The sequence below is a fragment of the Syngnathus floridae genome, chromosome 8 (assembly GCF_059516105.1).
Source record: "Syngnathus floridae isolate MCC-2025c chromosome 8, RoL_Sflo_1.0, whole genome shotgun sequence".
NCBI lineage: Eukaryota > Metazoa > Chordata > Actinopteri > Syngnathiformes > Syngnathidae > Syngnathus > Syngnathus floridae.
The window spans coordinates 258430-283288 of record NC_142420.1 but is presented as its reverse complement, the minus strand read 5'-3'; the positions used below and the strand labels follow the sequence as shown (position 1 = coordinate 283288).

Here is a 24859-nt window from a genome sequence, read left to right as displayed (position 1 = left end):
AATAAGACCGAACCAAGTCTGTCCAGTTCCGCCAGAGCAAGAAGTCCCGACAGATAGAAGAATTGTGGAAGAAGGCCAAACCAGCCAACGGTGTTCCTCTGCAGAAACAAGAAGCTCCAAGAAATCCAAGGCTGATCTGAGTGTGGTCCAACTTAGGGGATCCCAGTCCCACAGAGTCCAAGAAGAGACCAATGGTCTACTGGAAAGTAGAGCGGCTGTGACGGAGCTGGTGACTCCTCCATCTGGAGTTGTTCACGATGCAGGCATAAAATCAGAAGCTTTGCAGAGATTAACAAGCCCTGCTGCCATTGGGAAGGAACTTCAGGCCAACCGAGAAGAGAGAGAGGTTTTTGAAATGACACAAGATCTGGCGAGAGGGCCTGCTTCAGCTAAGATCGTAACAGTTGAAGACTACACAGACCATGAAAAAGAGAGAAGGGTTGTTAAGTTTGCGGAAAAGTCTCACGATAGAACCAGAAAAGCGCTGACAAGTCCTTTACTCCTGACAACCGCTGAAGTCCAATCCACAGTGTCTCCAAAAATGCAAATGATAAAAACTGAGACACGAGAAGAGGCAGATGCTTCCAAATCAGTCAAGAACACAGTAAGGGAAGGAGCTGCTGAGCCCTCACTCAAATTCAGATCCAAATCCCTCAAAGAGAAAAGACAAAATTTAAGCAAAGGCAAACACATTTCTGCAGAAGATGTGTGTGCCGACGCCTCCGTGGTTCAGGATCAACATGGTCGTGTTTCAGAAAGACAACCCGAAAAAATGGACAGAAAACCTTCAACAGATGGGGAAGCTGCAGACAATCAAGCAGAAGTCTTCAAGTCCCAGGTCCCCCAAAGTGCCCGAGGATATGAGCAAATTTCAGACATGGCCGAGGATCCTTTTGATTGTGCCGCCACTTTTGCTGAAGTAGCGGATGTTGCCAAGTTGAAAGCTCATATGTCACAGGAGGCTGACATTCGTGTCACAAAGGATTTACCCAGACATCAACAGGTGGAACAAAGAGTTCCAGACACAATCACAACGGACCGTGCTCAGAGTTTGACACAAGCAGAACTGAAGCAGCAGATGGAAAGGAAGTCACCTGTGATGGATGAATGTCAGAGAGAGATGATTAGAGAGGGAGGGACACCCAGCAGAGAGCGTCCTAATTTAGCAAAACCAGAGTGCAAGGAAAAGCAAGGAAAAGTTGATTCAGCAAAAGGTGAGATTAGTTTGCTGGCCTCGGCCCAAGAACCTTCAGTAACAGATGAACCAGAGCCCCCGCAGGCCGAGGACAGCGACCACAACGGGCTTTGGTCTCAAAATGTCCGCAGAGGTATCAAGAGAAGCGTGTGGCGTGTCACGAGCACGTGTTTGTGTGACTTTGAACACGAGTCCAGCACGTCGGCCTCACGTCGGCAGTCACATTTTCTTCAGGCACCAACAGGCATTTCAATGCCGCCTCTTCTAAATCCACCACGTCTTGCATCCCACCCTGTTCCGAACCGTGCACATTAACCTCTTCGGTCTCTGTCAGTTTCTCTGTCTGTCTGTCTGTCTGTCTGTCTGTCTGTCTGTCTGTTTGTCCATGTGCTCATTGTCCTTGGCGTTGCCTGCACGGACGCTCTGACTGTCTTTTGATTTCCTTTCCAAGCTTCGGTGGAGGAGTTGCGACCGCCGGTCAAGGAACTGGCAGCCAAGCCTGCGGTTCCACCAAAAGGTAGCAACTTCTTTGAATGTCACTCTTGCGCACAATGTTGACAGCATTCTGAGGTCGACTCTGGTCAAGATGCAAATCTTTCTGTCGACCGTGTACTCGAAGATCGCCAAGCACCGACACCAGTCGAAGTCAAAACGCCAGATGAGGTTGAGCAGCTGCAAGAAGCACGGACCAAGCCAGGTAGCCAAGACGCAATGCTCCTGTGACGGCTCTTCGGTCCAAACACCTTCGCGACTCTTTTCACTGCAACATCTCCTTGTTTTCCCCTCCTTTTGATTTTTTTTGTCAATTTTGAAGCGGTCAAGCCGCTTGTGAAGGCTGAAGATCCCACCGTGAAGGTTGTGGCAGAAGAAAAATCTGTGAAAGTGGCCCCCGTGACAGGTAGTTTGTCAGGCAGGGTCTTTGTTTTCTTGTTTACGACTCGATGCATCGTTGAGGTCTCGAATGCTTTTATCCAGGCCTGTAAGGTCCAACAATTTCCACAAAAAATATAACTGATAACAACCTTTTCAACCTTTAGATGAAACCAAGGGACCAGTTCAAGCACCGGCAGGAGTCAAGAAAGGTAGGAACGACGCTCCCGACGGCTTTACATCATGACACATTCACTTGTTTCTACTCGGTCTTTGTGTCTCGAGTCTATTGTCTGATGTGTTGTTTGTCTGTATCGGTTTCTGGTAACTTGAACCTGTGCTGCCTCAGAACCAGCTCGGCTTAAAAAAGGTAAAGTTCCCACGGAGGAGACAGGGACATTTGAGCTCCCGACTCTCAGGAAAGCCACTCCGGTCTCGAGGGAAGAGGTGGAGAAGGGGCTGGAAAAGGTCCAGCTCAAGAAGATTCCGTCGGTGTCACCTAAAGAGGCTGAGAAGGAGCAGAAACTCGGAGAGGCCACCAGGACCACGCAAGTTGACATAATCCAGCTGGTGCATGAAGAGCATGCAGTCGAGATGACGGTTACAAGCAGGAGTTCTGGAGAGGAGTGGACACCGAGAGACAAAGCAGAGGTGGAGAAAAAGCAGGAAATTCCAAAGCCAAAACAAGAATTAGAAAAAGAAGGCCTTGAGCCTAAATGGAGCCGTCAAAAAGAAACTCCAAAAGATGACAGACCAGAGGAAGCGGTTTTGCGGAAGAAATCTGCCAAAACTACGAAGGAGGAAGCAGGCCCTCCTGCTGCTGCTGCTGCCTTGAAAAAAGTGAAAAAACTGCCTTCCGATAAAATGGAACAAGAAGTTGTCCAACTAAAACCCTTTGAGAAGCCGGTTCAAGCTGCCAAAGAGCCGGAGAAAGCCAAAGACACACCAGACAGAGACACCGTGGCTTTCCAAAAGGGAGCCAGGCTTCCCAAGGAGACTGAGGCAGAGGAACCACAGAAGATCCCTCAGAAAGTACCAACAGAGGTAAAGGAGCCCTCGGCAAAGGTGCCAACGCGAGTACCCGAGGAAAAATCGGAGGAGGAGGAGGAAGCTAAAGCGCCAGTAAAGGTCAAGAAAACCCCAAAAGGGCAGCCCGAGCCAGTGCCAGAGAAGGTGGCTCTGAAGCCGTTCTCTCGGCCTTCAAACCAAGCTATTGAACCAGAGAAGAAACCGTCAGCCGTTGAAGAGAAGGGGACGACGGAGGACCGTGTAGTCCCTGTGGGTGAACCAGAAGTGAAAGTACCACTTGCTACACCAAAGAAACCTGAGACCCCTCAAGCGGAGGAGGGAAACCTGGAGAAGAAGAGAGACCCTGAGCCACTTCCAGCAAAGACTCCCTCTCAAGTGCCATCTCCTTTGAAGAACGCCGATCAAGTTTCAGAGGAGCCGAAACCACTGAAGCTCAGGAAGGGAGTCACAGCCAAGGTCAAGGATCAGAAAGAAGTTGCTTTGACACCTGTGGAGCAAATCAAGAAAATTCAGCTGAAGAAGACACCATCGCCCAAAGTGGAGAAGAGCAAAGAAACCGAAGGGATTCCTGCTGCCTATAAACTCCGAAAAACTCCCAAAACAGTTTCACCCAAGGACTCCCCAGATGTAACCACTCTTGAGAAACGAGCCAAAACACCCTCGCCCAAGGAAACGATTCCCCTGGTCAAGGAAATTTCTCCCGGAGCGGTCGAGATGAGAAAAGTAGCGACTCAGCCAGAAGAGGAGGTGTTTGAGGAGGACCTCAGGCTGGACGAGGAGGCGGAGCCAGAAGAGGAAGAGGCCTGGGGCTGGGAACTGGTTCCTGATGAAGACTGGGAAGGTGAAGGGGAGGAGGAGGAGGGCGCTCTGGAGGTGCCGGGGGCGACCAGGAGAGGTGAGACGTCGGAGCCCCGGGACCACCTGCGACAGAGCCATCCTTCATGCACCGAATAATCTCAACTCATTGCCATGGTCATGCCTCCATCTTCACACCGCTCACCTGTGTTTGGTGGTCCTCAACCTCACTGGTTACGTTGTGATGTCATTCCCGTCCACTTGGGTGTTGTCGTCGTCATCTTCATGTCATTCCTGTACTTTCTCTGATTAACGTAGCACGACACTCATTCACGCTCATTTCTCCACCTTCATTCCACTGACACTGTTTAAGAGCAGATGCTGTTTGCAGGCAGCTCATAGCTTTGTCTTTCTGAGCAGAGGGACAGCCGGCAGAGGAAGCAGGAAGGGCAAGAGGAAGAGGCCTCAAACGTAAGTCGCCGTTGACGAAATTCGCCCGGAAACATCTGCCTTTCCTGAAAGTCCCGCCGTCCCTTTCATTGGTCTCTCAGCCAAGCTGACGCCATCGCCCGGTGAAGGCAGGGGACGTGGTCTCAGACCTGCCGGACGAGGCGCTCCTACACCTCCGGAGGAGCCTTTTGGAGGATTCAAACTCAAAGCGGTGCCGCTCAAGTTCATCAAGAAGCTGGAGGACATTGTGCTGCAGGAGGCCGAGTCCATCGGCTCCGCGGCCGTCTTTGAGTGCCAGGTGTCGCCGTCCACCGCCGTCACCTCGTGGATGAAGGATGGCGGCAACTTGCGCGAGAGCCCCAAACACAAGTTCACCTCAGACGGCAAAGACCGTAAGATGATGGTTAAAGACGTGCAGCTGTCGGACACCGGAGAGTACACTTGCGTCGCCAAGAACGCCGGCAAGGAAATCAGCTGTACCGCCAAGCTCATTGTCGAAGGTGTGTAGTTGTTCCTTCGTGGTCATCCTGTTCTGAGTAGGTGTTTGGGCGTAGGCTAGGTGCTGTACTGTCAGGATCTCACCTGAATTGGTTGTTCTCATTTTCAGAGCTCCCTGTAAAATGGATCAAGGAGTTGGAGCCGGAGATGTCGGCTGTGAAGGGTCAGCCGCTCTACCTGTCCTGCGAGCTGAACAAGGAGAGAGATGTCATCTGGAGGAAGGACGACGAGGTCCTGAAGAAGCAGGAAAACAAGTTCCAGATCAACATCATTGGGCTGGCGCACGCTGTGACCATTCAAAACACCGTTGAGGAGGACGCTGGTTGCTACTCCTGCCAAGTGGCCAACCAGGCTGAGTTGAAGACGTCGACAAACGTGAAAGTGACGGGTGAGTGTTTTCCGCTGGGTCCCCGACCCCAGCCATCTCCATACACTGACGGTCTGCTCTGGGTAAAACAGAGGTCATCAAGGATTGGCTCGTAAAGCCTCTGAGGGACCAGCATGTGAAACCCAAGGCAAGCGCCACGTTTAAAGGCCTGCTGTTCAAGGACACTCCCAACTGGAAATGGCTCAAAGGAGACAAGGAGTTGATCCCCTCCGACAAAGTGGAGATCATCAAGGACGGGAAGGACCTGACGCTGACCATTAAGAACTGCCAGCCCGACGACGTTTCCGACTACTCGGTGGAGGTGGAGGGACGTGTCTACAGCGCCAAACTGACTCTCGGAGGTTGGGGTCTTGGTTCGGCTTTCATCTGCCATATTTTGTTCTTTGCTTCGTGCGATGATACGTAACGTGTCTGATCTCAGAGCGCGAAGCTGAAATCTTGAAGCCCCTGACCAGTGTGGAGGTGTTCGAGAAGGAAGATGCTGCCTTTGAGACGGAAATATCCGAGGATGACATTCCAGGACAATGGAAGCTCAAAGGGGAGCCTCTGACCAGATCCCCGGTATGAAACTTGTTTTGCTTTTTGCCCTGTATGGAGTTTTGGCTCAAGTGACTCTCTTCCTCCCGTAGACCTGCGACATCCAAATGGAGCGTGGCGTGCGCCAACTGAAGCTTAAGAAGTGTCAAGTGGATCAGTCGGGCGAGGTGTCCTACCAAGCGTTGAACGCTGTCACGAGCGCAATGCTCACCGTGAAAGGTAAGCACGTGCTTACGGCAACTTGGACCGCAATCGTCTTTCTCAAACACAGACATTTTTTTTTATTCAGTCTCGGTACAGACCTTAAGGCAGGAATCAAATCACTTCAGGTCCATGTAGGACGTCAATGCTAGGTTTGGCGTGCGTACGCTAGCTCTAACAATGGAAGACTCGGGACCCCCGACCACCCGCCCGCCCGCCTCCTCCAAACGTCCCTCTTCTCGTTATTTGTCTTTTGACTCGTCGTGTTTGTCGTTCTTCGTGGTCTGGAAACGCATTGAGCGATACCTGCAGTGTATGTGGCGATAAAAGGGCACCTTTTTGTCTGCCGCTCACCGTTGTCACTTTCGTTTGGTGTTTGATGTGCGTGCCTGTCCCATCCTGACATTCTTCAGAAATCCCAATGGACTTTGTCGTACCACTCAAGGACGTAAGTGTGCCTGAAAAGAAACAGGCCAAGTTTGAATGTGCCATCACCAGAGATGTCCCCAAGGCCATGTGGTACAGGGGAAGCGAAATAATCACCCCGGACACCAAGTATGACATCATCGCCGATGGCAAAAAGCACTTGCTCATCATCAACTGCTGCCAGTTTGACGACGAGGACGAATACAGGATTGAGGTTTTGGGCAAAGAGTCCAAGGCGAGACTCATTGTGGAGGGTAAGCGGGGGACGCGTGGCTTTGCGCCGCCGACACTCCATGCAGCCAGCGCTCAGTGTCCTAATGACTTTGACGCTGCGGTTGTAGGCATCAGGCTCAAACTGACTTCGCCGCTCAAAGACCAAACGGTGAAGGAGGGCAGCACAGTTCGCTTTGAGCTGGAGCTCTCCCACGAAGATATTCCGGTGACCTGGTACAGGAACGACGTCAAAGTCCATCCCAGCCGAACGGTGCTAAAGCACGTGGATGGAAAGCGGCACGTGCTGGAGATCAAGGACGTGACTCTGGATGACACTTGCCAGATCAAGGCTGAGGCCAAAGGAGTCTCCTCCATGGCGAACTTGACCGTCATAGGTAACTCTTGCTCTCTTTGGGGCCGTCCAGGCGGGCGTCCTCGTCTGCCGTCTTTGTGTCTCTGTGTCTCTGTCTTGTCGCTTTTGTGTCACCCTTGTCCAATTGCACCCTTTCAGAGGGAGACGCGTACTTCACCGTCAAGCTGCAGGACTACACAGCAGTGGAGAAGGACAAGGTGGCCCTAGAATGTGAGCTCAACAAAGATGTTAAGGTGCTTTGGTACCACAATGAAGAAGAGGTGAAGGCTTCCAAGGTGGTCGCCATCAAGGCCGAGGGCAAGCGCAGAACGCTGCTCATCAGGAAAGTGGCCGACATAGACAAGGGACAGTACGTGTGTGACTGCGGGACGGACAAGACGACAGCAAGCCTTCACATTGAAGGTAAAGGCGGCAATTTGCTGTCACTTCCCTTCCGGCAAATCCCACGGCTCGTGCGCTATGCCATCTTCTGCTTCATCGCCGTCTTCATCATGCTTTCACCTTCTCGCAAGTTAGTCGCTAAGTTGTGGCCTCTCTTCAACGATAGCCCGCCACATCCGAGTGCTGCGGCCGGTGTACGGCGTGGAGGTGTTTGAGGGGGAGACGGCTCGCTTCGAGGTGGAGCTGAGCGAGGACGACGTGCACAGCCAGTGGAAACTCAACGGCCAAGTCTTAAGTCCATCTCCCGTATGTGCACCCCTAGATCTTCCGCTGTGTGTGTGTGCGTGTGTCTGTGTGTGAAACGGTGGTCTCGTGACCCCGATCTTAGCATTGAAAAGTGCATCGGCATCTACAGGATGTGGAGATGGTGGAGGATGGAGCCAAGCACACTCTGGTGCTCTACAACTGCAAGGTGCCTCAGACCGGCGAGGTTTCGTTTAGCGCCGCTGACGCCAAGTGCTCGGCCAATCTGAAAGTCAAGGGTGAGCGTTGGCTTCCCCCTCGCCAACGGGGCCTTCGCGCCGGCATTAATCATCTCGCTATCAATCAACAGAGATTCCCGTTTCTTTCATCACGCCGCTGGCTGACGTGCGCGTCTTTGAAAAGGACGATGCCAAGTTTGAGCTGGAGGTGTCCAGAGAACCCAAAAGCTTCCGTTGGTTCAAAGGCTCTCAGGAACTGATGAGTGACGACAAATACCAGCTGCTGCGAGACGGAAACAAACACGCTCTTGTCGTCAAATCCGCCAGATATGAAGACGAAGCCAAGTACCTGTTTGAGGCCGAAGACAAGAGAACGTCAGGGAAGCTGATCATTGAAGGTAGCCCACGTCAAACCGGGTGGACGTGCTATGGCGGCTCACCAGATGTATAGGTTTAGAGTGGCGCAGAAGGTTCCGCAGGTGCATGAACGCACGCCACTTGGCCCTAAGTTGAAAGACTTTCGAAGGCTTGTTCCGCCGTCGCGTGTTCTTCTACACCGCACTCTTCCGAGCACAGAGCTTGCCGAGCTTTGCAGAACAGGAATTTGCCCAAAGTGTTGCAGTTGTGCAAAATGTCTTGGTAGGATGTCAAGCTCAAATACTTTTGTCCATGTGGTCTCACCCTCTTTAGTCCTGCTAAACAGGATTTGTGCTCTCGAAACGTGCAGATTCCATGTCGATGTCTCCGGGATTTAAGCAGGTATTCCTCAGCCACAGTGTGAACACGGTCTCTGTCCGTCAGGTATCCGCCTGGAGTTTCTCAAACCCATCAAGGACGTGACGGTGAAAGAGCGCGAAACGGCCGAATTCAGTGTGGAACTCTCGCACGAAAACATCCCGGTGGTTTGGTACAAAAGTGGCGCACGCCTGCACCCCAGCAAGGTGGTGCACATGTCAGAGGACGGTCGAGTCCACACACTGGCCTTCAAGGAGGTGTCTATTGATGACACGTCCCTGATCAAAGTGGAAGCCATGGACAAGACGTCTGAGGCCATGCTCACCGTGCTGGGTTAGTATGCGAGCCCGGAGTCTTTGTATCCGCCTGCTGACTCCTGCGCTCGTCAGCCAGCAAATCATGTTTGCGCATTGACACCGTGACCCTGACCTCTTGCAGAGGGCGACCTCTACTTCACGCTCAAGCTCCAAAACTACAGCGCTATCGAAAAGGACCAAGTGGTGCTGTCCTGTGAGTTGAGCAAAGCTTCCGGCGAGGTCCGCTGGTTCAAAGACGGGAAGGAAATCTTTGCTTCCAAGAACATTGTGATGCAGTCCGAAGGCAGGAAGCGCATGCTGGTCATCCGCAAGGTGTCCAAGAGCGACAAGGGAGCCTTCATGTGCGACTGTGCCACTGACAGAACCACAGCCCAGCTCAACATCGAAGGTAATCCTTGTGCCATCCCACGTGGAGTCCCGCAATTTGGGACCTGAATCTCTGGAGTGGTCGTCTGAAATATCAGCGTCCACATAGTCCCCGCTTTATTCGGTCAGATAGGATTTGCTTTCTAAAGGCAGCCAACAGTGCTTCTTAGGTGTGTTTTGCAGAGCCTCAAACTTTCTTTAGAGGTTCTTCTGCGCCTCTGCAACACCAACTCCTGCTTGGACATTGCCCTCTCAAGTTTCTTTCGCACAACTGTAGAGGGCAAAGTTCCTCAATGGGAGATTAGAGGTTGGGTGGTCCCGCCCAGTTCTGCTCTCTCCAGTTAATCTTGCCACGGCCTTTGAACTAACGCTAGCATCTGTCCACGCAACGCAGAGCGCGACATCAAGGTGATGCGTCCGCTCTACAGTGTGGAAGTCACTGAGACCGAAACGGCCAAGTTTGAAACCGAGATCTCCGAGGAGGACCTTCACGCCACCTGGAAGTTGAAGGGCGAGACACTTCACCCGTCCACTGTGAGCTTTTCCTTCCCCTTCGCCAGCGTCTTTTTTTGCGAGCGCCGTCATGCGACGCCGCCCACCTCTTCTTGTCCTTCAGGATGTGGAGATCAAGGAGGAAGGCGTCAGGCACACCTTGATCCTCTTCAACTGCCGCATGGACATGGCGGGAGGAGTAGACTTTGCCGCCGCCAATGCAAAATCATCCGCTCAGCTCCGCGTCAAAGGTGAAACTGTGTGTTTTGCAAGCCTTAAGGGGCCCACTTTGCCGCCGCCGATTGGCCGGGCCGGGATGTGACCCGGCTCATACGCTAATGAGCAGGGCCCCCCTGGTGCTGGGCGTCACCGGCATCTGTACTGTGGGCGTCGAGCAGCCGCCCCGACGACTTTTTGCAGAAACTTGTTTTTTTTGAGGGAGGGGGGGCGTACTGCCTCTCACGCAAAATGTCTTCTCCTTGCTCCAAAGCCCGAGTGGTGACCCTGACGCGGCCGCTGAGCGACGTGACTGTGACGGCCGGCGAGACGGCCACCTTCGAGTGCGAAGTGTCTTACGAGGACGTCCCCGTGCAGTGGTTCCTGGAGGGCGTCAAGCTGGAGCCCAGCGACCGAGTGAGTATGCCACTGGCCGCCTGCCGACTCCACTCCCTGTTTATGCTCTTGCGGTTGGTTTTGGGATGTGCTGAACATCACTACGGGCAGCATTGAAGGATCAAAACTGAGCTTGTCACTGAACTGCAGGTGGTACTGAAGTCGGAGGGTAAAGTCCACAGCATGACCCTGAGGGATGTTCAGCTGCATGAAGCAGGACAAGTTCGGCTCACCACCAAAGACTGCCAGACCGAAGCTAGACTCATCGTCAAAGGTGGGACGTCCGAGATGATTGCTAGCTGGACTGTCCCGGTACTCAATGCTCAAAAGTGGTTTGTTGTCGTTTTGCAGAGCCACCGGTGGAGTTCACCAAGCCACTGGAAGACCAGACGGTGGAGGAGGAGGCCACCGCCACTCTGGAGTGTGAAGTCTCTCGGCCCAATGGCGAGGTGCAGTGGTTCAGAGACGGACAGGAGATCCGCAAGACCAAAAAGTACGAGATGCTCGTAGACGGACGCAAAAGGACGCTGCTCATCCACGGATGCGCCCTGGATGACTCCAGGACCTACTCCTGTGCTGCCAAAGAATTCAAGACTTCCTGCTTCCTAAACGTAGAACGTGAGTACCAACACCCACTACATGAGAAACACCTATGGGAACCAGTTTAAAAAGAAATGCACCAAGTGGGGGCTCACCTCCTGTTCTCTCTTTTACATTCGAAGTCAGGTAGTCCCCATAAACGGACATTCTTGTTCCAGTTCCACCACTAACCAGGGCTTATATTCACAAACCCCTTGAATTTAAAATTGAGGCGGTCTCACTGACTATCTGGAGACTTTTGTGAATCCCTCAGTTAGCCTGACATCGGTGTCTCTACCCACAGCTCTCCGCGTGGAGTTTTCCAAGCCGCTCCATGACTTGGAAGTGCAAGAGAAGGAATCTGCCAGGTTTGAGTGTGAAGTATCCAGAGAGAATGTGAAGGTGAGTTCGGTCGCCTCGGTGCCCTCATCGTCATCCCCGTTCACGTTTAATCGTAGTCTAACCATTGTCTTACCCCCTCCTTCCTCTTCACAGGTTTGCTGGTTCAAGGACGGAAGTGAAATCCGAAAAGGGAAGAAGTACGAAATCATTGCTCAGGGACGCCAACACATCCTCGTTGTCCACAAGTCGGTGATGGATGACGAAGCCGAGTACGAGTGCGACGCTAAAACCGCCAAGACCTCCGGAATGCTGACTGTTATCGGTAAGAAGAGTGACGCTAGGTTCAGTGGGTGTCAAAAGCTTTACACCAATACCGCCTCAAAAAAGCTACACGTAGTACCACCATCAATGAGAAGCGTCAAAATACAGTCGTGAGAAGGACCGAGTGTTGACCGCACTGGCAGAACATCATAACGGGTGATGCCGTGCGACTCAAACTGGTGGTGGTCTCTCACAGAGGAGGAGGCCAGGTTCACCAAGAACCTGTCCGATGTGGAGGGAACGGAGACCGACACCGTGAAGCTCATCTGCGAAGTCTCCAAAGCCGACGCTGACGTTACCTGGTACAAGGGCGAGGAAGAGTTGCCGGAGGGCGGTCGCTATGACCATATTGTGGACGGCAGGAGGAGAATCCTCCTTATTCAGGACCTGAAGATTCCTGACGCCGGAGAGTACAACTGCAGGCTCAGTCCCAGGGTCAGAACCTCAGGAAACCTCAGGATTAATGGTACACACACTGCCACTTCTTGTCTAGCGGCTGCTTTTTTTCCACCTAAAAAAATATACACTTGGGAATTTCATTCATTCTTCAACCAAGCTCCTTGACTTACGTTTTCAAACTGGTCTTGTCCGCTCTCAACTGGTCTTTCTCTTCTGCTGTTTTAGAACTGGCGGCCGAGTTTCTCTCCAGGCCTCGCAGCGTGGAGGTGGTAGAAAGCGAAAAGGCCGAGTTCACCTGCACCGTGTCCAAGGAGACCTATGAGGTCAAATGGCAAAAGGATGACAAGGAGCTGGAGGGCGGGGACAAGTACCAGATGGTCAGTGATGGGAAGAGAAGGACTTTGGTCATCAAGAACTGCGAGCTCAGCGATGAGTGCAAATACGTGGTCTTGATCGGAGCCACTAGAGCCAGCGCCCAGCTCACTGTACACGGTAAGTGACCCCGCTAGGGTTCCTCCGGGCCCAAATCCAGGCAGGTGCGATACGGCGTCAGACCACAATGGCAGCTGAAAAAGATGCTGGTCAGTTAACGGTTTTCCTGAGCTGTAACTTGGTGGAAGCGGCCGGCCGCCACCAAAGTTGATGTGCAAAACCCTGGCTACATGAACGCATCTGAACCCAAGGCTAACTTCCATGTCACCCGCTGACCTGCAGAAAAACTGAAGATCATCACGCCGCTAAAAGACACGGAGGCCAACGAAGGCCAGGAGGTGGTCCTGATTTGTGAGGTGAACAACGAGGGCGCCAAGGTCAAGTGGCAGAAGAACGACGAGACCATTTTCGAAAGCAGCAAGTACGTGATGCTCCAGCGGGACAACATCTTCTCGCTGAGGATCCGAGATGCGCAGCAGGATGACCAAGCCAATTACAGCGTCCACCTCAGCAATCACAGAGGAGAGCATGTCAAGAGCTCCTGCGGACTTATTGTCAAAGGTGAGTCCGTCTTGCGGGCCTTCCATCATAGTTTCCATTAGCATGCTAGAATGTTTTGTTAGGAACGGTCCCTGGGTGCAGAGAAAGTTGTAATGCTGTTCTGTGTGGGACTGTTGTAACTCGGTTTCCAATCCTGCCGTGTGCTACCATACCAACTGTTGGTGTGGGTGGGTACATTTTTTCAAGTCTATTTTTTGGCAGATCTTAGCATAGCAGCTGCAATGGTGCTAGCGTTTTTAGAGAAAGCCGTACAGGGCACTCAGTTTGCTATCCATGCTAGCTTAGCAACAGTTGGCCATTCTTGCTCTTGGTTAGCGTAGCAGCTGTTAGCACGTTAGCATTCCTGAAAATGATACTGAACAATGTTACCTGGATCTTAGCGCAGCGTCTGATGTTTGTGTCCTCAGAGGAACGTTTGAGGATCGTGGTTCCTCTGGAGGATGTGGACACACAGGAGAAAAAGACGGTCAGCTTCTCTTGCAAGGTCAACCGCCACAACGTCACTCTGAAGTGGATCAAGGCCGGCGAGGAGGTGGTCTTCAGCAAGCGGCTGGTGTACCGGGTGGACAAAGACAAGCACACGCTGACCATCAAGGACTGCACGCTGGCCGACGAGGGCGAGTACACGGTGGTGGCTGGCGACGACAAGTCCACGGCGGAGCTGATCATCAGCGAGTCGCCCGCCGACTTTGCCATGCATTTGAAGGACCAGACCATTACCGAGTTCGAGGACGCCGAGTTCTCCTGCAAGCTGACCAAAGAGAAGGCCGAGGTCAAGTGGTACAGGGACGGACGTGAGATCAGAGAAGGACCCAGGTGCTCATTTTTCAAAAATGATTGGCCAAAATCAACATCCTCTAATTTCCACATATTTGTGACTGACTCAAACCATTCCAACAACAAACCTTACAGCTTATTCCTTTTTTTTTTGGGTTGTTTTTTGAAAGCAAAACATGATTGATCTTAAATTCCATTTTTTAACTCCATATTGCTCATCAAGTGTCCATTCCAACATCACATTTTCCAAAGCTTTTTTTTGCACTCATTTGTAATGAGACCCTTGAAAGACTTTTCATTGATAACACGGGTTGTACAGGGCAAACCAAACTGTCCGCGTCGCAAATTGCGTCTTGCCGACTCGCGGCTGTTCCATTCCCAAATGTTGCTTCAAAAATCATGAAATTGAAATGACGTTTTCCATCCGGTATATACCAAGTCTCACGTTCTACAGTTCAGCTTCAGCTCTTTAGTATTGGCGTACATTTCCAACACAAAGTGCCCTCACTAAAGCAACTGCCGTCTTCTCCCAGATACACGTTTGAAAAAGATGGGAATATGTGCTACTTGCGCATCAAAGAGTGCCGACTAGACGACGAGCGCGAGTACGCGTGCGGTGTCGACGACAAGCGATCCAGAGCCAGGCTCTTTGTGGAAGGTGAGACAGCTGGGCCACGCTCGGCCACAATTCCTTCCAACCTGCGCAATTATCTCACGTCTGACTTTGTGGCTCGCAGAGATCCCGGTGGAGATCGTCAGGCCCCCGCAGGACGTATCGGAGCCGCCCGGCTCGGACGTAATGTTCGAAGTGGAGCTCAACAAAGACAGAGTTGAAGTCAGTTGGTTGAGGAACAACATGACCATTGTGCAGGGAGACAAATACCAGATGATGAGCGAAGGCAAAGTACACAGGCTGCAGGTCTGTGAGATCCGCCCTCGAGACCAGGGCGAGTACAGAGTGGTGGCCAAGGACAAAGATGCCAAAGCCAAGCTGGAGCTGGCGGGTAAGCTGCTAAACAATTAGCACAGGCGTGAATGGCAATCTGACAAAACAAAGCCACCAAGTATTAATGTGACGGCACCCGTGGTTCAGGAAAGCCGAGCGGATCGGAACCTCCCCTCCCCCAGTTGCGTTGCTTGGATGAGCCCTTCTTTCCGACTTTTTGTTCTCACGGCTTCTCCCGGTCTTGCCCCTGCAGCGGCGCCCCAGATCAAGACCACAGACCAAAACTACATCACTGACGCGGGGAAGCCCCTGGTCATGACGGTTCCCTACAGCGCCTTCCCTCAAGCCAAGGCTGACTGGCTGTACGGCAGTTCAAGTTTGTCCCAGGATAGCATCTACACTTCTTCTGACTGCACAGAGTACCGGATGAAGGACCCCAGAAAGTCTGACGAGGGTCGCTACAAGGTCATCATCAAGAACAAACATGGAGCGGGTGAAGCTTTCATCAACCTGGACGTCATTGGTACGATTTTTATTTTTTTTACACTGTGCGTTTGTAACAGACATGATGGCCACGAAGCCATCTCACCTAACAGAGGACGCCTTGTCGTTCAGTTATTGCACACCAAGCAAATGTCCCGAGAGTTCGATTCGTGGTCCGCCGATCACATCGCAACTGAAATCTCTGTCTGTCCGTTACCCAGATGTCCCGGGGCCCGTGCGGAACCTGCAGGTTGTGGACACCGCTGACGGAGAAGTCAGTTTGGCGTGGGACGAACCGGAGAACGACGGCGGAAGCAAAGTCATCGAGTATGTGGTGGAGAGGCGAGACGTCAAACGCAAGACCTGGACGCTGGCTACAGAGCACGCCCAGAGTCCGGAGTACACCGTGACCGGACTCCAGAAGGACTCCATGTACCTCTTCAGGGTCTGTGCCCGAAACAGAGTTGGCAGTGGACCCCTTGTAGAGACAGACGAACCGGTCCAGGCCAAGAACAAGTTTGGTAAGGCAATCATTTGACATCGGCAGAACATTTTATTTTTCCTTTGTCCAATAATGGCAATGTTCCCCAAATTCCACTCATCACAATTTGATGCATAATATTGCAATTTCGTGGTTCACTTTCAGTCAGGACAATATGGGGCCTGTTATCTGTCCAAAGTTCTGAAATGGAGAAAGCTTGCATGTGAGCACGTCCATGCTGCCCATTTCTGGAGTGTTCCACCTTCCATTCCCACCGTCTACATTTCAATCATCAGTTGCTTTCGGGTGTCAGGGTCATTCCCAGGCAAAGTCGACACAAAGTGCCTTCCCTCCTTCCTTGTCGAGTTTTTGAGTCTTGTTTCTCTTGCGACGATCAGACGTTCCCGATCCCCCTCGGAATGTGACGGTGGGGAAGGTCTCCAAATTTGGTTGCACCTTGACCTGGGAACCGCCCCAGTATGACGGCGGTTCGCCCATCACCTGCTACATTGTGGAGCTTCGTGACAGGACGTCTGTCAAATGGTCGCCGGTCCAGGTGACCAAGGCCGATGAGCTGAGCGCCGTCATCAATGACGTCATTGAGAACAAAGAGTACATCTTCAGAGTCAAGGCGGAGAACAAAGCCGGCGTCGGAAAGCCCAGTGCCGCAACCTATCCCGTCAAGATTATGGACGCTATCGGTGAGTCCGAGTTTAGTCAACTTTCTTAGTAGTTGTACAGTTTTATTTGATTTTTTTTTGCCTCACTTCCAGTTTGTACGTATCGAATTTCGTGCTTTTTTGTTAGCTTCATTTTTGAACACTTTTTTTGTTAACTGTAACACCCTCGGGTGAATCCAGCTGGCTGGAGCTACAAGTTCTCAAGTGTAGAATAGAATAGAATAGAATAGAATTGATCTTTATTGTCATTGTCTCACTTGTACAACGGAATTTAAAAGTGCCAGCTGATCAGTGCATAAAATAAAATAGAATAAATAGAATAAAAAGATTAAAAAGATTTAAAAAGTACAATGCGGCATTACATTTACATTGGACCCGCCGTGCCACCAACAGAGCCTCCCAGTCCGCCTCAAAACCTGGTCTGGCAAAACCAGAACAAGAACTCGGTGCAGCTGAGCTGGGAGACACCGCTCAGTAACGGCGGGAGCATGATTACCGGATACATTCTGGAGCGCTGTGAGGACGGAACTGACAAGTGGCTCCGCTGCAACACCCGCCTCTGCCCCGACCTCTTCTACAAGGTGCCGTGTCAAAATTCGGTGATTCCCTTATTGCGATATCAGTTTCATGTGCTATGTTTGATTTCAGGTGTCTGGACTCAAATATGGAACATACTACAACTATCGAGCGTTCGCTGAAAACGCCGCCGGCATCTCGGATCCATCCAACGTCATCGGACCTCTGCTGGCCGACGACCCGCACAGTGAGTGGGATGCGCTGCCGTTGTAGTTCTTGGAGTTGATCGCCACCTCGGCTGACATCACTCGGTTCCCTCTCCTCTCCAGCCCCACCTACCATGGACCTGAGTGGCTTCAAAGACGGGCTGGAGGTGATCGTTCCAAATGCCCTCACCATCCGAGTCCCCATCACCGGATATCCCGTCCCCATCGCCAAGTGGACATTCGGGGAGAAGGAGCTGAGCGGTGCCGATGACCGCGTCACGGTGACCACCAGGTCCACGTTTGCGGAGCTCGTGGTGACTCCCAGCGTCCGTCCGGACAAAGGCACCTACACCCTGCAGCTAGAGAACGACGTTTCGTCTGTCTCTGGAGAAATCGAAGTCAATGTCATTGGTAGGGAACAGCAGAGGCTTTGTGTGTCATAGCCGGACAAAATGCATCTGTACTGAGGTCTTATTTTTTTCACTTGCGCATTGCAGCCGCGCCAAGTGCACCAAAGGACTTCAAGGTTCTGGAAGTGACCCGCCAGCACGTTCACCTGAGCTGGGATCCTCCAGAGCACGACGGAGGAAGTCCTCTGACGGGCTACCAGGTGGAGAAACGAGAGGTCTCCCGCAAGACCTGGCTCAAGGTACGACGCGCCGAATGATATCTCAGTCGACCGCATTGTACCGAGGCGCCCTCTCTCATCCTTTGGCAGGCGGCCTCGGGCATCCAGGATCTGGAGATGACAGTCACCGATGTGATTGAAGGCAAAGAGTACCTGTTCAAGGTCACGGCCTGCAACAAGTGTGGACCAGGAGAGCCGGCCTACATTGACGAGCCTGTCAATGTGTCCTCTCCTGCCAGTGAGCTGCAGAACAATTGATTTGTGACCTGAAGAAGCAAAAACTGAACCCAAACAATGTATAGCTAACCGCCAATCACTTTGTCTCCCAGCCGTCCCTGACCCACCAGAAAATCTGCGGTGGAGAGACAAGTCGGCCAGTGGCATCTTCCTGACCTGGGAGCCTCCTAAGTATGACGGCGGCAGTAGCATCCGCGGCTACAACGTCGAACGCTGCCAGAGAGGAAACGATCGGTGGGAGCCTTGCGGAGACCTGGTCCCCGAACTCAAGTGCCAAGTCACGGGTCTGACCGAGGGCGAGTGGTACTCGTACCGAGTCCGAGCGCTGAACCGACTCGGAGCCGGTCGGCCCTGCAAGGCCACGGATGAGATCCAGGCAGTAGACCCCAAAGGTAAAGACCAAAGAGGGGTTGATTTTAATCCCCAACATTTTCAGAAAACACTGATAAACATTCAGGGTCGCATTACTAGTTACAAAATGACATCAAATAGGCAACCAAAAAGCATTGCTAAAATTGACCCGCGGTATCCCGCAGGGGTCTTGGAGTAAGTGTTTTAACTGGTAACCATTGTCCTAACTAGTTGTCGTCCATAATGAAACCTTTTCCAGAGCCACCAGAGATCCAGCTGGACGCCAAGCTGCTTGCCGGTCTGACCGCCAAAGCCGGCAGCAAAATTGAACTCCCCGCCCTGGTGACGGGCAAACCCGAGCCCCGGGTCAAGTGGACCAAGGCTGACCTGGTCCTCAAAGCAGATGACAGAGTCCATATCGACGCCAAGCCGGGACACTCCACAGTCACCGTGTCCAAGACCAAGCGGGATGACAGCTCAACCTACATCATTGAGGCCACCAACAGCTGCGGCAGAGCCACCGCCACCGTCGACGTCAATATTCTCGGTAGCGTGGAAGTCTGGATGCAGCCGTAAGATGTGCTTTGGACCCAAATTCAGTCAGTCGTGTTTCTCCCACCTCAGACAAACCGGGACCCCCTGCAGCCTTCGACATTTCGGAAATTACCAACGATTCCTGCTTCCTGGCCTGGAACCCACCGCGTGACGACGGCGGCTCCAGAGTCACCAACTACATCATTGAGCGCCGCGCCGCTGACAGCGAGATTTGGCACCGGCTCTCGTCCACCGTCAAACAAACCACCTACAGGGCGGTGGACCTGGTCAAGTTCAAAGAGTACATCTTCAGGGTTTTTGCCGAGAACCAGTTTGGTGTGGGCCCACCAGCCGAACACCCGTCCATTATTGCCAGATACCCCTTCGGTAGGTTCAATTTTGGGGATGAATTATAGTACTTCAGTTGCGTTGTGCTCTTAAAAAATGGATATATTTACGTACATTTGCGCATTTATGTAGATAACGTCAAGTATTGTAAACCTTTGGGGGGAAACTGTTTTGAAACATTAATATTGGTGCATTTGTCTTTTTGTTTGACATTTGAGTTGCATCATTTGTCTCTAGAAATGTTGATTGAGCCAAGGAGAGTGATCATGTGCAGAGCCCTTGTTGACCAAGCTTTTTTTTTTTTTTTCTCCCCAGACACCCCGGGCCCCCCTTACAAGTTGGAGCCTTCGGACATCGCCAAGGACTCGCTGACTCTCAGCTGGTACGAGCCCGACGAGGACGGAGGAAGCCCGATCACCGGTTACTGGGTGGAGCGATACGAGCCCGACCACGACAGGTGGATCCGATGCAACAAGCTGCCCATCAAGGACACAAACTACAGGTTGGTTTGGACTGGTGACCGCTCAGTGGAAGAGGGGCTTGACATCAGGTTCAAGTGTCTCACTTTTTTTTTGTCTGCCTGCGAGACTCGGTCTACTCCTGTTTGGGACTTGGAGAGCCTTTTCAGGTGTTACTTTGTGTAGAAGGTTTAGGAAGTGCTGGTCTAAAGCATGAGCTTGGTTGTCTGCAGGGTCAAAGGTCTTCCCACAAGGAAGAAGTACAAGTTCAGAGTCCTGGCTGAAAACCTGGCCGGAACCGGAAAACCGAGCAAGGAAACCGAGCCGATCCTTGTGAAAGATCCGATTGGTACGACGCTTTGGACTCGTCGCTTTCTTGTTACTCGAAGGGATTTGTTCAAATACCTAAACTGCCGACGGCTTTTCCAGATCCTCCGTGGCCTCCTGGCAAACCGACGGTGAAGGACGTGGCCAAGTCCTCCTGCTTCCTGATGTGGACCAAACCGGAGCACGACGGAGGAGCCAAGATTGACGGCTACGTCATCGAGATGCTCAAGAGCGGAACCACCGATTGGATCCGTGTGGCGGAGGACGTCGGCATGACCGAGTACTTCCTGAAGGGCCTGATGGAGAAGCAGGAGTACTCCTTCAGGGTGCGAGCCGTCAACGTGGCCGGGGAGAGCGAGCCCAGCGAGCCCAGCGACCCGGTCCTCTGCAAGGAGAGGCTCAGTAAGAGACACAAATTAGCCGGGTCACATGAAATCCCACCAACGACTTTGTGCTCTCGAATCCAAGTCAAGTGTAAAAAGCATTTTTTGAAACAGAAATGAAGCTGCAAGCTTTTTTTTACGTCATTCGTCTGACAGTTGAAGTCAGATGTCGTAGGTAGTTGTCTGATCAAAATGACTGACTTCAGTCAGATGACCTGACCTGAGTGGCTCACGTCACGCGACGTCCTCACAATGTCACTCTCTCCACAGACCCCCCTTCGGCTCCTCGCTGGCTGGAGGTCACCGGCATTAGCAGGAAGAGCGCTGAGTTGAAGTGGACCGTTCCAGAGCGCGATGGAGGCTCCCCCATCACCAACTATGTGGTGGAGAAACGGGATGTCCGGCGTAAAGGCTGGCAGGCCGTGGACACCACCGTCAAGGAGCTCAAGTACACGGTGGCGCCGCTTAACGAAGGCTCGCTCTACGTGTTCCGCGTGGCGGCTGAGAACGCAGTTGGCGTCGGGCCCTTCTGCGAGATGGAGGACTCGGTGCTGGCCAAGGATACTTTCAGTAAGTTGGCAGCCAATTGTTTTGCTGTCAGACAATCGAATCCTCTCTGGCCTTGTTGGCCGTGGAGGAAAGTTTACAAAACCTTTTCCCTTTTCCAGCCACTCCCGGGCCACCGTACGCCCTCGCAGTGGACGCCGTGACCAAAAGATATGTCGACCTGCAGTGGGAGGCGCCCAAGAATGATGGTGGCAGACCTATCCTCAGGTAGGACACGCGACGCCACGCACAACCTCCTTCATGTTTGAAATCATTCCAGTCTTACTGTCAGTGTACTTATTGTCAGTTGCAGTGCCTTTCCACTGAGGCCTTACTGTTATGCCACGAACCTTGCAGGTATTCTATCGAAAAGAAGGAGAAGCTCGGAACTCGCTGGGTCAAGTGCGGAAAGACTTCCGGGCCGGACTGCAAATATAGAGTGACAGACGTGATCGAAGGAACAGAAGTTCAGTTCCAAGTCCGCGCCGAGAACGAGGCGGGAGTCGGACATCCGAGCGAACCTACTGAGATCCTGACCATCGAAGACCCGACAGGCAAGTTGACGGAAGTCAAACCGCCAACCGAGAACCCGAGCGAGAGGTGTCGGCTTCCTGTAGATGTGAAGTAAAAAAACGGCTTGCCTTTTGCAGGCGTCCCATCACCTCCCGTCGAGCTCCATGTGACGGCTGCCGGCCGGAACTTCCTGTCCATCGGCTGGAAGCCTCCGCAGAGAGACGGCGGCTCCCCCGTCACCGGCTACCACATCGAGATGTGCGAAGCCGGGACGGAGAAATGGATGAGGGCCAACTCTCGTCCCGTCAAGGAACTCAAGTTCACCGTGGCGGAAGGTGTCGTCCCTGAGAAGGAGTACGTCTTGAGAGTGAGAGCTATCAACTCTGTCGGAGTCAGCGAGCCTTCTGATATCTCTGAGAACGTCGTAGCCAAAGATTCCGACTGTAAGAATGATAGCGGGGGTGCTTGGCTCCGAACGACTGCTGTCGCTTTGTTGTCTTTCGTTTTTCATGCTTGCGCTTGTCTGCGTTTACAGGCAACCCCACGCTAGAATTCCAGACGCTGGATTTGATTGTGGTAGAGACAGAGAAGCTGCACATCCCGGTTCCCTTCAGGGCAGTTCCCTCGCCCAAGGTCACCTGGCACAAAGACGGCAAGGAGTTGAAGGCCAGCGACCGTCTGGGCTTCAGGTGGGTGCTCCTTTCTGTCGCGTTCGAGTGGCTAGGGGCTGACGAGAAGGCTTTGTTCACACCAGGAAAGAGTATACTTGCTGTCACCTGGAGGTGGACAGTAGTCTTCACTCTGATGCAGGCCAGTACAAAGTGACTCTGGAGAATAAACTCGGAGCCGCCAGCGCTGCCATCAACGTCAAAGTCATCGGTAACTAAGCGGCCCACCAGCAGCACGAGCTGTTAGTCACCGGTGTCTTACCAGACTTCAAACTGCACCTCTAGGTCTTCCAGGCCCGTGCAAGGAAATTGTGGCCTCTGAGATCACCAAGAGCTCCTGCAAGGTCTCCTGGGATCCTCCCGACTATGATGGAGGCACCCCGATTATTCATTACGTTCTGCAGGTCAGTAAGCCAGCGTCTGGTCCAGCCCTTTTGGTTTTCATCTTTTGGGCTGCCTGAGCGTCACACGTGGATTTCTAGCTCCAAAAGCTTCCAGAAAGGGTTGACCGTTCGTGTTTGATTCTGCTGCAGCGGCGTGAGGCCGGCAGGAGGACGTATGTCAATATAATGTCTGGAGAGAACAAATTGAGCTGGAACGCCAAAGACCTCATTCCCAACGGCGAGTACTACTTCAGAGTCCAGGCGGTAAACAAGATTGGAGGTGGGGAGTTCATGGAGCTTCGCAACCCTGTCATTGCTGAGGACCAGAAACGTAAGAAACAACTGTTTGGCCCAATCATGGCCTGCTGCTGCTGCCGCTGCTGCCGCTGCTGCTGCTGCTGCTGCTGCTGCTGCTGTGTCTCATTGGAACCAACCTGCGTCTCACCTTGCATCAGATCCTCCTGACCCACCGGTGGATGTGGAGACCCACAATCCCACTTCGGGCACCATCACACTGACCTGGAAGCCTCCCATGTATGACGGAGGTGCCAAGATCATGGGTTACATCCTGGAGCGGCAGCTGAAGGGTGAGGACAAGTGGGAGAGGTGCAACGATTTCCTGGTTCCGGTGCTGTCCTACACCGTCAGAGGGCTAAAGGAGGCCAAGAGCTACGCCTTCAGAGTGCGAGCAGAAAATTCCGCTGGTGTCAGCGATCCGTCCCGCAGCACCCTGTTTGTCAAAGCCTTGGATGCAGTCGGTGAGAACATTTTCCATGCTTCGGACTCGGACCGTCTCGTGGCCTTATAGCTCTGATTTGCCTGTCTGCGTTTGCCACCAGATGCTCCGAAGGTTTTCCTTAGTGGCAGCCTTCAATCTGGCCTAAACGTGAAACGAGGCAGTGAGATCCGCCTGGAGGCCAATATCTCCGGCTCACCGTACCCTGAGATTACCTGGTACTGGAACAACCAGGTGATCCGGCCCGAGGCACCCCGCAGGAGGCCGGAGAGACCGCTGAAGAAAAAGGTGGAGAGGAAGGAGGAGCAGGAAGGAGAAAAGAAAGAGCAGGAAGTGGGAGAAGTCAAGGATGCAGAGGAGAAGAAGGAGGAGGTCGCAGAGCAGGAGGCAGAGGAGACAGACTACCCGACTATTGGCGAGCGGCTGAGCATCAACAACAGCAGGAGGGGCGAGTCCACAGCAGTTATCAAGGACTCACTGCGCGTCGACCACGGCGTCTACATGGTGAAGGTGGAGAACGACCATGGCGTCGCGTCAGCCACCTGCGATGTCAATGTCCTTGGTGAGAGCTCGGGTTCTTCTCTTGTTGTCTGTCTCCAGCCCCAATAGTTCTTGCTCCTCTGATGGTTTACTGGAGGATGGTAGAGCTTCAGCGTATAAAATTTTGTCACGGTTTTCAGACACTCCTGGACCTCCGATCAACTTCTGCTTTGAGGAGGTGAGGAAGAACTCTGTGATCTGCAAGTGGGATCCCCCTAAAGATGACGGAGGCAGCGAGATCCTCAACTACACGCTGGAGAAGAAGGATAACTCCAAGATAGAGCTCGGATACAGCTGTGTCACCTCCACACTTAGAGGGTGTCGTTATCTGGTGCCCAAACTCATCGAAAAGAAGGAGTACATCTTCAGAGTTGTCGCTGAGAACAAGTATGGTGCTGGTCCCCCCTGCATCTCCAAACCTCTCGTTGCCAAGAACCCCTTCGGTGTGTAGAAGCTTTTTCAAGACTTGCTCCGGTTTGCGTGAGTAACTTGATGAATCGTGTCATCTGGCTGCCCTTCATTCCCAGAACCTCCTGAGGCCCCCGAGAAGCCGGAGATCGATGACATCACAGCCCACAGCATGCTGGTCACCTGGAAGGAGCCAAACGACAACGGCAGCCCTATCCTGGGGTACTGGGTGGAGCGTCGTGAGATCAACAGTTCCCACTGGGCTCGGGTCAACAGGTGGAGGCTTTTCAAAAAGAACCATGCTCGTCTTACTTTCCTGTTCTGACTTCATTTCATTTGTGCGTTCTCCAGAAACATGGTCCCTTCAACCGAGCAGAATGTGGAGGGACTCGTCGAGGGCTTAACGTACATCTTCAGAGTGGCGGCCGAAAATCAGGCGGGCCCCGGAAAGTTCAGCGTTCCTTCAGATCCTAAAACGGCACAAGCCCCAATACGTACGTGCATTTTCCAGATGGTAAAATGCCTTCCATTCGGAGTACCGGTCTCCATTTTGAGTCTTTGTTTTACAGTACCTCCCGGACCACCTATCCCCCGAGTGGTGGCAACCACCGACCACTCCATTGACGTTGAGTGGGACGCACCTGCCGACAATGGAGGAGGCGAGATCCTGGGATACCACGTGGACAAGGTGCTTAATGGGCGCCCCCAATCATCAA

General features: G+C 52.7%; 1 protein-coding gene across 1 annotated transcript in view; it reads left to right on the top strand.

Moving 5' to 3' along the window:
* The window catches only part of ttn.2 (titin, tandem duplicate 2), a 164034-nt gene that overhangs the window by 65739 nt on the left and 73436 nt on the right, over positions 1 to 24859 (top strand). The window contains exons 96-155 of the mRNA XM_088382789.1: positions 1647 to 1712; positions 1815 to 1892; positions 2010 to 2093; positions 2233 to 2277; positions 2415 to 3989; positions 4310 to 4360; positions 4441 to 4839; positions 4947 to 5225; positions 5297 to 5566; positions 5647 to 5786; positions 5855 to 5981; positions 6377 to 6643; positions 6731 to 6997; positions 7114 to 7377; positions 7523 to 7662; positions 7772 to 7898; positions 7970 to 8236; positions 8640 to 8906; positions 9012 to 9278; positions 9651 to 9790; positions 9873 to 9999; positions 10239 to 10381; positions 10511 to 10634; positions 10712 to 10978; positions 11244 to 11341; positions 11435 to 11603; positions 11799 to 12068; positions 12227 to 12493; positions 12716 to 12994; positions 13402 to 13810; positions 14305 to 14429; positions 14509 to 14775; positions 14971 to 15240; positions 15422 to 15721; positions 16080 to 16382; positions 16755 to 16942; positions 17010 to 17124; positions 17207 to 17494; positions 17581 to 17732; positions 17802 to 17949; positions 18041 to 18340; positions 18559 to 18846; positions 18924 to 19220; positions 19497 to 19683; positions 19873 to 19988; positions 20069 to 20368; positions 20620 to 20919; positions 21018 to 21123; positions 21253 to 21449; positions 21546 to 21851; positions 21944 to 22097; positions 22163 to 22287; positions 22362 to 22480; positions 22610 to 22790; positions 22915 to 23217; positions 23299 to 23757; positions 23876 to 24178; positions 24263 to 24419; positions 24495 to 24637; positions 24713 to 24831. Of these exons, the coding sequence (XP_088238915.1) occupies positions 1647 to 1712; positions 1815 to 1892; positions 2010 to 2093; positions 2233 to 2277; positions 2415 to 3989; positions 4310 to 4360; positions 4441 to 4839; positions 4947 to 5225; positions 5297 to 5566; positions 5647 to 5786; positions 5855 to 5981; positions 6377 to 6643; positions 6731 to 6997; positions 7114 to 7377; positions 7523 to 7662; positions 7772 to 7898; positions 7970 to 8236; positions 8640 to 8906; positions 9012 to 9278; positions 9651 to 9790; positions 9873 to 9999; positions 10239 to 10381; positions 10511 to 10634; positions 10712 to 10978; positions 11244 to 11341; positions 11435 to 11603; positions 11799 to 12068; positions 12227 to 12493; positions 12716 to 12994; positions 13402 to 13810; positions 14305 to 14429; positions 14509 to 14775; positions 14971 to 15240; positions 15422 to 15721; positions 16080 to 16382; positions 16755 to 16942; positions 17010 to 17124; positions 17207 to 17494; positions 17581 to 17732; positions 17802 to 17949; positions 18041 to 18340; positions 18559 to 18846; positions 18924 to 19220; positions 19497 to 19683; positions 19873 to 19988; positions 20069 to 20368; positions 20620 to 20919; positions 21018 to 21123; positions 21253 to 21449; positions 21546 to 21851; positions 21944 to 22097; positions 22163 to 22287; positions 22362 to 22480; positions 22610 to 22790; positions 22915 to 23217; positions 23299 to 23757; positions 23876 to 24178; positions 24263 to 24419; positions 24495 to 24637; positions 24713 to 24831 (13889 nt within the window). The remainder of the gene's footprint in view (positions 1 to 1646; positions 1713 to 1814; positions 1893 to 2009; positions 2094 to 2232; positions 2278 to 2414; positions 3990 to 4309; positions 4361 to 4440; positions 4840 to 4946; positions 5226 to 5296; positions 5567 to 5646; positions 5787 to 5854; positions 5982 to 6376; positions 6644 to 6730; positions 6998 to 7113; positions 7378 to 7522; positions 7663 to 7771; positions 7899 to 7969; positions 8237 to 8639; positions 8907 to 9011; positions 9279 to 9650; positions 9791 to 9872; positions 10000 to 10238; positions 10382 to 10510; positions 10635 to 10711; positions 10979 to 11243; positions 11342 to 11434; positions 11604 to 11798; positions 12069 to 12226; positions 12494 to 12715; positions 12995 to 13401; positions 13811 to 14304; positions 14430 to 14508; positions 14776 to 14970; positions 15241 to 15421; positions 15722 to 16079; positions 16383 to 16754; positions 16943 to 17009; positions 17125 to 17206; positions 17495 to 17580; positions 17733 to 17801; positions 17950 to 18040; positions 18341 to 18558; positions 18847 to 18923; positions 19221 to 19496; positions 19684 to 19872; positions 19989 to 20068; positions 20369 to 20619; positions 20920 to 21017; positions 21124 to 21252; positions 21450 to 21545; positions 21852 to 21943; positions 22098 to 22162; positions 22288 to 22361; positions 22481 to 22609; positions 22791 to 22914; positions 23218 to 23298; positions 23758 to 23875; positions 24179 to 24262; positions 24420 to 24494; positions 24638 to 24712; positions 24832 to 24859) is intronic.